We start from the raw sequence: 13,784 nt of genomic DNA on the forward strand, positions 1-13,784 counted from the left end.
ATCCTTTGGTCTCCCTAGAAATTAGTCAGATGAAAATAACTATGTGTCTGTTTTCTTTTAAAATATTGTGGACAAGGCAAGTGACATTTCTGACATCATCTGCAAAACACCACGTTACTGGTAAAACAGTCACAAAGGCTAACAGGCCAACATGGTGAAACACCAAACAATATTTATAACAGACATGACCCTACAGAAAATTCTGAATGGAAAACTATAGCAAAGGACAACAGACTTTGTGACACCAAGGAAGGGTGATTTTCAGGTGTAAATGCGTAACCAGAAAGAAGGGCAGATTAGCATAGTTACAAAAATGGAGAAATAGGAAAGTCACAGGCTATACAGAACCAGATAATGCTTTGTAGTAGGAAAGCAGGCAAGAGTTGGCAGGTGTGAACACTGCCTGGGAGAACCCAAGAATGATACCATGGCTAACTCTCTATGGGCAACTCTCCACCTCCTCTGAGCAGCTCTGGAAGCAGGAGCTTGTGAATTCTGAAATCCTGCCCCAGATTCACCCCAGGCTGAAAGACACAGCATCAGATAAGGATGGATGTCCCAATTACTACCTAGAGACCTAGCAAATGTCTTTCAGGAGTCCTCCCTTAACAGGCTCAAGGCATATTCCACCCCCCTAGATCAGATACCAAGGTGAGATAAGGCTGGAGCACAGCACAGAGGGACCCTGTGACAGAAAGGCACACACAGGGGACTGAACACCCTCTTAAGGCAGGAGGGTTGTGAGGCCCCTAAGCAGCTTGGTGCTGTAGACTGAACTTGCTCCCCATGGGCCTGAATGCAGCCTGCTTTGAAGCAGGTGACCGATGCTGGTAGCCAGGAAAAGCCCAGAAGGCCAGAAATCAACTGTATCGCCTCAGTGAGGCTTGTTAAACCTTCACCTTGACAACCAAGTTGGGACCATGTAAGCCAAGCACAGATGCTCAAGCACTCCTAGATCTTTTCCTCTGGCTGATGCCTGCACAGAGAGGGTGGTCAGCAACTCCTATACAGCTGTAAGCTGCTGGGAAGAGAGTCTCACAACACTAGGGATAACCACTGTTCATTTAATGTGGAGGGTCTTCTCTCTCACAGAATGCAGGTAAATGTCACCCCTGAAGCCAAAGGGACTTTGCTGTAGATTCAAGCTCTTAAGGCAGAACGCATGCTCCCTTAGCAGGGGAGCACACTATCAGCAAGCTAGCTGACCTGAATCACAAGCACGGTAGGAAATCTCTGCCAGTAAATGGAGGGGATTCAAACAGAAATACATCATCCAGAACTAACTCCAGTCACATCTCCTTCTTTGAATGATTGCAGGACAGTATGAACTTTCATTTGATTATGTACTGATCATCCCAGCATCCCATTTTATTTTCCCTGAGCAATTCCATGCCAATATACATACAGCTACAGAGGTACAGGTTGGTTTTTCCTGCCTCTAGCTGAAGGTTCACAGAATACATTCACAAAATGCTAAGAGTCTTTTGGAAAAAAGTATGTGCATGCTGGATAATTGCAAAGGAAATATGATTTACAAAACAGGCTTTCATTTAAAAAAGGGTAGATTCACACTTAAACAAATACCTCCAGTGGGTTTGTTCCACACTAAGGGCCAGCACACTGTTAGCTTTTTTGGCTAAGTTCTCAATGGAAAGTCAACTTGGTTGAAGACCGCAAGCTTAAGCCCATGCCCCATAACCTGGTCTGCATCAAGATGGCTTTGCTATATTTACTTCTCCAGTAAGATCATTCAGTGCGGTAGAATCTTCAACTGCCATAACTACTGGAAATCCAGCACTGACCACATGAGCGTGTGGAGCCCATCAACCCCAGGTATCTTCCCATGACCTGCTTATTTCCAGTGCTAGCACAAGCCTATAAACAGCCAGGCAACCCAAGCAGTCTGCAAAGCCAATGCAAAATGCAAAGAAATACGTTCACCACTCTCACACCAGTAGAAAACACCTTAACATGGTAAAAAATTTCAGGCTAAGACAATCAATGGTTAAGAGTACCAGGGGTATCCTTACATCCTCATGTTGATCCCTCCTGGAATATCAGCAATGAGGGTTTTGTGCGTACATCATGGGAAAGGCTGTGACCCCCATACTTACACACTGTCCTACTTAGTTGAAGCTCAACATTTGGCAGTTTATTTAAAACTTTTCCTGTTGATCTCTATACAGGAAGATGAGTTCATATTACATTTTTTTATTCACACTACAATTAAAATTGAGCTTCAAGCTGTTCAGGCAGCTGACTGTGCCTTGTGGAGTCAGAATACTGTGAATGTTCGAGTCCCATCCGCACTCCCCAAGCAGCTCTACATTTCCACTATTTTCAGACCCCATCCAAAAACAATGAAAGTTTCCATCTGCCAGTTACTAGGGAACTTTTCGGAAGTTTGAACTTTTCCCCCAACTCCAGTTTTATAACCACACCTATGAGCCTGCCCTGGGAACAAGGCCCTCATTGTTCAGCTGTCCTGCAGCAGCCCAAGGAAGGAGCACATTTCTTTGGGGCTTTCTGGGCACAACCCACTCACGGCCGTCGCAGAAGGAAGGACCTTTGCACTCAGAGACTTTCTATTAATGGAGGAAAGGCGTGCTTTTGAATATCCATCAGTAGGGCTCATTTGTTAAGAGGAGATTCATGTTCTCATCAAATCTAAGGTTTCACTCGTACCAGATATTATCAGGCAACCTACTGAATTTTAAAAGCATCCTGTTGGGTTTTTTTAAAGCTTTGATATTATATTAGTAGATCAGAATCTAGTCTCCCATTAGGTTTCTAATTTAACACACTCTTTTGCTGTTCACTGCAATGACTATTCTGGTCTGCGCAATGCTGGATTAGAGCAACCATCTCCACGCATGTCTTGAACGCAGACTGTAACGCTGTGCAAGCTCAACAGCCCGCTCACATGCAACAGCTTCCACAACAAGGACCAGAAAGGGTCCAGAGTGCTCTTTTTATTCCAGAAAATCTGCTCATGGAAGGACTGCGTACAGTTTTAGTCACTTCGGGGATTTATTTTAGAGGCCTCCTACTCCTTGCACGCTCCTCTGATACACCCGAACTGTCTGTCCTGGGGTTTGTTTAGCCCAACCAGCGAGAGCACAGTTCTCACTGGAAGCCTGTCAGAAACCTTGCCTTCCGCAGCATTTCACTATTTCCTACATGCAGTGGTATCATGGTTTAGTATAGTCCAAAGCATAAAATGCATTTTACCATCATGTTGTTTGACTTTGGAGAAAAATGCCCAGATTCAAATCCACTAAAATTAAGTTTTAGGGTTTGGGGGGGATGGGAGGGGCTTTTTTTAAAAACATCTCTTTTAGGAAATGTTGCTTCTTAGATACCAAAATCTCTCTGACACAACAAAAATCAATGTTAGAGTATCACTTGGCCAGCCAAATTCTCTCTCAGGCCAAACGTCTGGTTCTGCACAGTTTTTAAGGAGATTTGCTATGATGTTGCAGTTAGCATTTACTGTTTAATTGGTAAATGTGAACTCAGCTTTGACTTCTCTGGCAACCCTCTTCCACTTATCCTGGGAAAGTGAGGGCTGCTTTAAATCTTGAACATTTTGACTAATTTTTACAGAAATCATTCATTTCTCTGCTGATAAACTATGTCTGTGTTTTCTAAAGGACCCAAGAGGAATTCCTGACAAATTGTCCCATCTCTTTCGTCCCAGATACTAACCTACCGGTATTTGCATGTAGAAAACAGAGTCAGATGCCACAGCATCAATTCTAAACTAATTATTCCTATTTCTTTTTCTTAAGTTGATTTTAAAAGATTGCAACTCCACTTGACAGTCAACAAATATGTAGCTTGGAAAAAATACAGAATGTACATTATATTTCAAACACATGCAAGATAAGAGGAAATGGAGTTTAAAAAGCATGTCAAGTAGCTACCCTGTTGTTTTTCAAATCAAAATGCACCAGCAGAAAAGTGAGAGGAAGAAGGTGCCTGCTAGTGGAGAATAAATGGTGGGATTAGAGTCCTCAGCATGAACACATTATTATTATTTATTATTCGCCAGCCCCCATACTGTGAAATGAACCTCAGATGACAGGTGCTTTTTCTGCATTGATTAATAAGGTGCAAACCATACGCTCTGCATTCACAATTACTCTATGCAATCACCATACTCTGTCAAAAGGAAGAGGGATTTTCTTTGCTAGCATAGGAAATCTGGGCCAAGTGCAGTAATCCTCATTCAGGCACGGCTCTCTCCATTTCAGGGGGAGTTCTGCTGAAGCAGTGCTTAACGAGAGCACGATTCAGCTCTATTTTTAAGAGCATGCTGAGACAAATGACAACTAAACACTGGCAGGGGCTATTCTGAATTACATGAGGGAAACTGCACTAGAGGGATGTTATGGGACTTTCCTTACAGACGGACAGGTCCGAGGATACCTGAGCAAGTCAGGAGCATCACCCTTCCCATCCTGCTGGTGAGGCTCTGGGGGCACAGGTGACACAGGTCAGTCATGCAGGAGGAAAGGGGAGGTCAAGAACCATCTTTTGTATCTACAGAGCTTGTCTAAAGGAGATGCTACTTTCACAAAGTCACAGCAAAAAAAAAGACATGAACTTGGATGAAGACTTGGAGAAAGCTCACCTGGAGAAAACCTCATTGCCAGCAAACCCTCCAAGAGGGAGAGCTTTTGGGAGTCATTATTGCTCCTTCCCTCGAGCGTGAGCCCCACAGCACACTAAAGGGAAGGGTCCAAAGACATGTCTGAGAGGAGCCTGGTGGCATTTCCTGCTCACTCTTAAGAGTGAGGCTTTAGAAAGCAGATGGCAACGGGCAACCTCCGATTTCACCAGGCACCTTTACCAGGAGCTACACCAAGCCTGGAGGCCAGCGTCATCACCACTGCCTACAAGATTTCACTGAGATGGTTTTATGTTAGCACATGGGCTTGACAACTGTATAAAACTCTTCCACTAAAGTCTCATGACAATGCCATTCAACAGGAACTTTTTTTTGCTTTTTTAATTTTTCACAAAGCTTCCCAGAAGTTATACTGGTAGGAAGGAACCACATGATCTTTGACAGTACAGCTAGTAGACAGATTTCTTTCATGCTTCTGACAGCTCTACAGGATTCAGGAACACAAAAAACAAAGCCAGAGCAAGAAAAACAGCCATGAAGGTCTTACCCACTTTAAGGGCATATCCTTCCAGATGGACAGGGGCTACTCTCCAAGGCAGCCACTCTTAGCCAGTTTCCTTACTATGAGGAGGCGTTTTAAGAGATTAATCCTGGCTGGCACTCCTGTACAGCACTAGCATGGCACTGGCTGTGTGGCTCTGGCCCTCACTTTGGGGGCTGGATCTGCCAGAGCCTGGTGCTATACGGGAGCACCCCAGCCATGCATCCTGCCTGAAGGTCTTGTGCTGTGCTAATGCTTTTGGAGAGGGGCTGGCTCACCAACAGAGAGCTAAGAAAACACACAGAGTGAGCTTCTGCCTTTCGTACAGGGCTGTGCAGACTTACCTCAGTCATCTTTGTCCTCCCACCATAGACCACTAGCAGTAGCCCGGAAACTCCCCATGAGATTTCTCTCCTTTCCGTCTCATTGGAAAGAAAGCTATTTAGGCATTGTTTCCTCTCCAAAAATTTGGAAACAGTTGTCAAAAAATAAAGTGACTCTCAAGCCAGTACTGCATCTTTACATTCTATGCTAGGAAATTTAATCCCATTTTCCTTCCTTGTTGGGATCACGGCAACTGATTTGCTTAAGCCTTTGTCAGCTCTAACTAAACAAACCATTTTCCTGCTTTATACGCAAGTGTCAGATTCTGAGTTGAAGTCACACAAGCAATTTTTGGAAGAAGTGGCCTTCACAGGCTGAGAACTTGGAGCCTGGTGGAAACATATGAACAGTTCAAGACTTCAAACAGAGCGCTTGCGGTGTGATTTAAGATATTGGCCCAGCATGTCAAGGCTACTGCCCTATTCATCAACTCTTTGCTTTGAAGATTTCTAGCATTTAGTAAACAGTTGTACAATTTAGGGTTGTGAAAACAGCACATATGTTCCCTGGATTTCACATGGCCTTGTACATATAGCAGCTATGCAATATTGGAAAATAACATTTGACAAGAGATGACAGAAGTTTTAAAGAGTCATGGATACACCATAAAAAGCGTCTTTCAATCCTAACAGCTTCACAATCAAAATTTACATTCATGTGAAAAACAGACGGCTGATTGTAACCTGTCCTGACTGGCCTGACTCATTTAGCACTTAATCATTTGCATTTATAGGGAAGCTGGTTATCCAAATTAGTGTTTATTTTGATATCTCATTTTTCTTTTCCAATAGGTATTCACCTACTAACAACCTGATGATGTGTTCTACCAGACTAAAAGCGTTTATCAAGTCTGACTAGTCACCACTGGTGTATCTCCCTTCTGCATTGTGGTAAGTCTCTACAGCAGACTACTTTGACAGCAATTTATTTATGCATTTTACAGATTTCTTCTGCCAATCATCACCTTTGGAATCTCCTCAAAGAGTGTGTTTGCATGCCCAAAGCTGTGCTGCCGTCAGCATCCCTGGCTCCTTGACACAAAGGATTAAATCCTGGCAGGAGCACATGGTCCACAGGTCTGCTCTGCACACCGGCCTCTGTTCCCAGGAGCAATGGGATTGATTGCTAAAGACCCTACATCCCTTGAAGGTGATGGCCTTGCAACGGCTCTATGAAGGACAAAGACCAGCAGATCTGTCACTGTTCCACCCCTTCTAGTCAAACTCCCTGTGGAAAATAGGAATACCTCTGGTATTTGGGTTCTCAAATCCCAGCCCTGCCTCCATGGCCTAAACAACAACAGTTCTGCTACAGAAGACGACACAGCCAGCAAAGAGATTTGACTTCCCTGGGATTCTTAAACAGTCAGGGGTGTCACTTCTCACTGCAACGGCAATACGAAACCCAAATCCTGAGTGTCTGCTCCTTGCCCTGTGCACACTGCGGGGCTATTTTCTTTCGTAAGATGAGCATATTTTTACCACCAGTTTAATCACAAGAGAGACTGCATTTTACCACTAGAAGGGGTTAACCGGACTCCCTGGTCCCTCAAGACAGCATGGTCCTTCAGTGTACCTGGCCTACAGAGCTGTTAGATTATTTTTAACACTGTGGAAGCCTTTCTAACACTGACAAAAATCATCAGGTCTAGCAGATCAAGCCTGTCACACATTCCTCTAGGAAGATGAATAAATGGATGACCTCTACACCAACAAGAAATGCAATTTATGCCAAATAGCAACAGTAGCAAGATGTGACATTGCATCTCTTCTCCCAGCAGAGGACAAAGAGGGAGAGGAGAGAGACAGCTCTGCATGCCATGGCTTTCCTCATCAGAAACACACAGAATCCCTAAATGGCATCCCTGAAATATCGCTGTATTCTCAGCTAACCACAGCTAATATGACTTTTCATAAAGAAACCATTTCTATTTAAGCTAGGCTCTATCACAACATTTATTTTATCCTGCAGAGTTTTTGATTTTACAGTATTCTTGAGACTATCAGTATTGGGATTTTGTCATTTGGGCCTGTTGATTGGATCCTAGGGAATTATCCACATTTGAGCTCCATTTGCCTAGGGCCAAATACACTAATTCCACTTCCAAATGTATGTGTCTTGCTTCGCAGCTCAGCCTCTGTGCTAGATTATCTCTACCTACACTTAATGAAAAAATAATCACCCTTTGCTTCACTCATCTGGGACTGACTGCTGTGAAACACACATGCATACATGATCTTCTACTTACGTGATACACTTTGCTGGACAGAATGAGCACGGAAAAGGCTCGGAGGAGTTTTCCTGCCGAGCCTTTTTAACAAATGATCACGTTCGTTCACGCTGAGGGAGAGAAAAAAAAAATATACCAGTGAGTAACCAGATAATTTCAAGGTAAAAGTCAACTGTATTTAAAGTACTCGGCAGCTTTGACGTTGTCAGTATTTAAGATGGTTGTACCATGAAAAAGAATCTTCTCTTTCTTTAAACTACACATTATCAAGAGAACTCTCTAATAATGAAAACTCCTCCCTTCTAAGGCCACTTTGTATAAGTTTACATTTAGTTAATCCATCCCTAATATTACCATCATTGTGATTTCTGAATGCCCAATGCCTATAGATTATTACAAACCATATCAGAAGTCTGACATCAAGCGATACGGAACATTAAAAAGGAGATTTCTCCTTAGTATTATGTACATGAATCATGGCACCCACAAACTGCCTTAGAGAGAAGGAGCAAAGCATTGTGGCCTAGCATATGGTAAAAGGCTTCTATCACACCTGCAAAATGGCCTGAAGCAACCAAAGGTGGGACCTATAGTTAATTCTGTCCTCTAAAGAACACTCTCATTTTCGCCTCCCATACTGGAAAGAAAACTTTCTATCCAGTTTTTGATTAAAAACCCGTTTGGTTTACACAGTTCCTGTCAAAGGCCTGAAAAATTATTACTGAATTTACAGAAAGTGAAAATACAAACTTAAGGTGAAAAATACAGTATGCTTACAATAAGTTTAACATATGTACACAAATCATTAGAGATACTCTCCGCTCTGATTTTTATTAAAAACACAACCCATTTCATCAAGAACTTTATGCCCAGAATTAACAAGTGATGGCTAAGATTCTGACCTTTCAAAGCACTTACATATACAAGTCCCACTAAGTTCAACAGGGTTTTAAAATAATGTAGGTGTCCAAATCTCATTGCACTGGAGCCTCAAATAAGCGTTACATATCAGATTATTTTGAAAAAAAAAAAAAAATTACAGTCTATTTTTGTTCAAAGTTCCTCTGCAATTGGGTTGTTTTTTTCCATCTCACCCTTGTTCCTAACACTGAGATGGAGCCAGTGCACAGAAGGGTTGTTTGCTAGTGCAGCTCCTTGCAGTGTCTTTATCCCATTTGCACCACATTTACACTGTGTTTCCATTTTCACAGTCTGCTTGTTCTTTCACATCTTTGTTCACAAGCAGTAATTCCACTGGTTATGCTGCAAACATGGATACACATCTGAATGCCAACGTGGATATCTTTCTTGGATTAGATTACAAATTCACATACATTTGGTATATGGAATGGAAATCCCAGCAAGCACAGCTGCTGCTGTCAACAAGCTTACAACAGCTTTAAACAAACAACTCCCTTTCACTGAAGCAGTTTGCTAACTTCAAACGAAAAAGTAACCAAAGAATCTCTGAGATGCCTATAATATGTAATCCAGCCATGCAGGCTTATATTCCACTTAATAGTCCATTAGGGTAATATCCAGGCTCACAGTCCTCTGTTCAGTGCATAATGAGATGTCCACGAAAGAAAGGGAGAAATCCTTCTCTTTTTCCTGTGGTCTCTAAGCTCAGACACTTGAACTAGAAACTTGTACAGCCTATGGACTCCTCCTTAAAATCTGTCAACATTTTGGTCTCTTCCCCTCCTTCCCTTGGCACCATAGAATCACACCTGCAACAGATATGCCAGGTTGCTTTCCCTGCCTGCAGTCAGTAGTACTCCCTCAATATAAAATAGAAGTTGATAACAGATTTGGAAGCAAAAATATAGATACCAACTGAGAGTGTCAAACAATCTTTAAGGGCTCTGGGATCATGAGATCTGCACGCGTTCAAAGAAGAAAGGATCACAGGCTTCCACTAAAACCAGGGTTACAGCACAGAAGCTTCTAAAAATCTTTCAAGATTCAACTGGCTAAAAAACCAAAGACCAGCTAGCTGTAAGAAAGTCAAGTACATACATGAAGAAATTGCCAACTGCTCAAAGCAGGCAGCATAATAGAATGCATGTACTACAAAGAATCACCAGGTAAGGGGATGGCAGGCACAAAGCAAGACATGAGATTTCTCTAACTTTTAACAGGCTTACGAAGTTGACAGCCCGCAGAATCAATCATTACGAGTGCATGTGCAAACTAGTGATGCTGTATTGTGCAACCTCCCGCTGATTGCGGAGGACTGCTGGGTAACTTTTAAGTCCACTGACCAGTAAGTGTAGGGAAACACTGTCTGAATCTACTGCTGTCCTGTGAATGACAGAAGTGGAATACTTGTTGGTCTTCTGCAGGTAAAGAACATACAGGTAGAGCCTTTCCCATCTCAGTAGGGGAACCGGAGGGTGGTTTTGGACAGATGGCTTAAAAAAGGAATCTTAAACCAATCAAAAATATTTGTTCTAAGGGACAAACAAGCAACATCTGCCACAAAATTCCTATACTGAGAATGGAATTAACTACAGCAGCAAAAGGCATGAGGAACAAATTCTTCATCTGCCTGCCTACCACACAGCAACAGATGAAGTGCAGGATGGTATCCGCTACAGGCCAATAATGGTTAGCTCCTCAGGCTTCTATGTGCAATGTGTGGAGGAAAGTGGGCTGTCAAGGGACTTCTGAACAGGAGTGACACATTGCAGCTCTAAGTAAGCCAAAGCTAGACTATCTTTGATATTGCTAATTATAATCAACAATTTCAAAACTGAAGTCACATCTGATTTTCCCATTTGGGAAATTATATTGGATCATATCTATGCAGAGAAAGAAAAACTCATGGAAGAATTAGAGCATTTGTGGTTTAAGTACAAGGGATGATTAAATAGACTGCAAGTCAAGACCAGTCAAGTACTATAAAATGAGCTCTTAATACAGAGAGGTAAATGCAACACAGCTCTTCTGAAATGGATGAGTATTTGATTTATTAACAGATATTAGATCTCCCAATACAAGCCCTGAAAGGCAAGAAAAGTGAAGTTAAGTGGGTTTCTTAACTGAAGTGTTTGCACTGATTCTGAGTCCCTGCTTTCAGAAAAGGTTTTTGTCTGCTACCAACAGATAACAAAGTGAAGACCTCTCAGCCTCCCTCACACTTTGATGCAAAACTAATGATGTCGTCAGACTCGCAGGCACCAGGTTAGGTCCTGCTCATGGAAATATTGCTTGTAAATCAATCCCAAGTGTTACCCATAATTTTAAGTGTTAATTCTGCTTTCCAGTGACTCAGAGCCAGTGCTTAAGTCCTCCCACAGCGTCTAAGGATGGCATCTTAAGATGCATTGAGGCAAAAGGATAAGAAGAGATCATGAGATCATACTCTGAATATTAGATATAGTTGTGTTCATACTCAGGACCTCAAAAATGGTATCAGAATGGAAGAAACCACAAACCCAGACATCCTTATGGGAGTCAGTGACCTGGAAAGTGACAGTGAAATACGCTTAAGTTGGTTATTAGTGAACTCAGAAAGGGTAAGGTAGAGACACCATCTATCTGTAATTATATGAAGGACAAAGTACACAGACAAATTTAAACTAAATAAACCAAATAGTAGATTAGAACAAAAACTATTAAAAAAGTCCCAATTCTGAGGGTTACTATGAAAAAACAATTAAAAAAAAGTCATTACTCAAGTAATCTAAAACCAGATTCAGTTGCTCTCAATAATGAAGAATACCTTGGGCCAGGAATACCTTTGCAATGGCTTCCTAAGAGGGTCAAGATGATTTCTGCCTGCCTGGAAGTCTGCGCTAACAACATTACATGAATTCATTAAGTGAATGACAAATCAAAACGCAAACTAAAGGCAACATGTTATTTCATAACAACATTTTCCATTCCATGAATAAAATGACTCTTCCATTTTCGTATCTGAATTGCTCTAAGGTGTCAACAGAGACCTTAATTTTATTTTTCTGTGTTCTCTTCTCATCCCTCACAAAAGCAAACAGCCCTTAAATCTAGGCAACAAACATCTGGCTTTACACATTCAAATGAGGTGCATCAAAACAAACAGAATAATTCAAAGGCAGCCACAAGGCCCCACTGGCTCATTTGCTCAAGTAATTAAAAAAAGATGAGCTTCACCACCAATTAACCTACTGAGCACTAATTAGCATTAATGAGGATTTGCGGTACTTGGTATAGCCTGACCCAGAATGTCCTCCCAAGTCTACTAATTGGCTGGTGGCAAAAGCAGGGCTCACAAAGAAAGGAAGGTTAAAGTGGATGCAGGTGTGTCTTAAAATTGGATCTTCCCTGAGAAAACACACACATAGCCCAGTTAAAAATAATTCAGGGCCCCCCTTCTCTTACATGAACTGAACTCTTAAGAAATGAGTTTGTGTTTTGTTATGATTTACTAGAGGAGATAGAGAGCACAGGGACACCAAATGGGCAAAGACACTTAGTTGCCATTGGTTTTAACTCGCTGCCCTTCTGGATTATTCAGAAGTCAGATACACACATATGAAATTATTTGGTTTTGTTTCTGCTTTTCCACTTTCTAGAAGGAAGAACTGAGCTACTAGTGAAGCCTTACCAGGGCTGCTAAAGATAACACAAATAAAACACAGAAGCACATACTCCAGCTGCTATCCCTCTGCCTTAAAAACACACAAAGAACCCGTGGCAGAGGCGTGGCTCTTCACTGCGAGATACCCAGCATCCATGAGTAAGCCCAGAGGGCAAGCAAGGTATGTATGTCAGTGGGTAAGCCCAGAGGACAAGAAAGCATGCAGCTGTTTTTTCTGTCATCTGAATAGCTATGAACCCCCTCGCCCTACTGCCTGCAGGTGCAGTGTCACTGTTTCTTCTATCCTACAGTGCTGCTGCAGCATTTAGCAACAGGTAAACCATTGTACAGCTTGGTTTAAAACAGAAAACCCTCCAAAGCTTAGGCTGAAATTCTGCCCCTAACTCCACAGCCTCCCTCCTACCCATATGCATTTTCAAATGGAGCAGCAGACAAACCCTTGTTCAGCCTCTTTCCTTCCACTGTTACATACTCTGTTAAACACGTTGCCTGAGAAGCCCTGGCTGGCCTGCATTCCTGTACTGTTAGAAGAAACATCTTGCAACACAAGACTCCATCCTCTTGTCCTCGCACTGCGACAGCAGGGAGGGAGGGAGGGAGGGGAGAAGTTGTTTTTGCAAAATATCCAATGTGGCTAAACACAAAGGTAAAAGCTCAGGAAGTTTCTGTCCCTGTCAACCTTAGCTGTGGATCAGATTTTGAGGGGAGAAGAGGATACTCTTCTCTCCGTTTTTAAAATTTAGAATTAAAACATAATAATTGATTTCTTCCATACGTTCCAAACAGTAACTTAAACAAAAGTTTGCTGTTTCTTTGTGGACATGTTTCTGTCACCGAAAGTTACATCAACATAAAATATGAAGAGCAACAAAAAAGGTCTGAAACAGTCATCTTCATTTCAGTCTCTTGCTTCTCAAATTCTATTAAGTTTCTTCTAAAAAAGAACCAGAGATTTGAGCACTATGACTTCTCCCCAAGTATGACCTGGCAGAGGGGACTCACGGATCCCTCTCTGGCTGCTACGACACACCAAGTATTCCTGAGAATTTATTCCCAAGTTCCATCTCTCAACTTTCATGAAGCGTAATGCTGATGAAAGGCTTACAGCATCGGTCACGGTCCTGGTGGACAAAGAGTGAGTACCATAATCCAGGCAGAGTCGGTGGCCACACCTTTGTAATTGGCCAGAGGAGACCTATTTTTCTTCCTCAGACACTCCCTGCTAGCCGAGTGCATTCCCCCAGCACTGCCGCAGGCCTTCTTTTAGTTTAGAGTCAAGTGCATTACTTGCATTCACATAAGGGAGCTGTTAGTTATGCAGCGGGCAGAGAGATGACAACTAACACAGACTTGGTGTAAGGAGAATGTAAAAACAACATTCTTACAGACCAGGAATTCAAAATTAAAGCAT

At 42.2% G+C, this 13,784-nt stretch overlaps 1 protein-coding gene across 2 annotated transcripts in view; it reads right to left on the reverse strand.

Annotated features, from left to right (window-relative positions):
* ATP8A2 (ATPase phospholipid transporting 8A2) overlaps window positions 1-13,784 on the reverse strand; it is a 334,991-nt gene that overhangs the window by 1,022 nt on the left and 320,185 nt on the right. For both annotated transcript variants that reach the window (XM_050897554.1, XM_050897547.1), the window contains one exon: window positions 7,807-7,898. In XM_050897554.1, coding sequence (XP_050753511.1) covers window positions 7,807-7,898 — 92 coding nt within the window. The remainder of the gene's footprint in view (window positions 1-7,806; window positions 7,899-13,784) is intronic.

The sequence above is a fragment of the Gymnogyps californianus genome, chromosome 1 (genome assembly GCF_018139145.2).
Source record: "Gymnogyps californianus isolate 813 chromosome 1, ASM1813914v2, whole genome shotgun sequence".
Classification (NCBI taxonomy): Eukaryota; Metazoa; Chordata; class Aves; order Accipitriformes; family Cathartidae; genus Gymnogyps; species Gymnogyps californianus.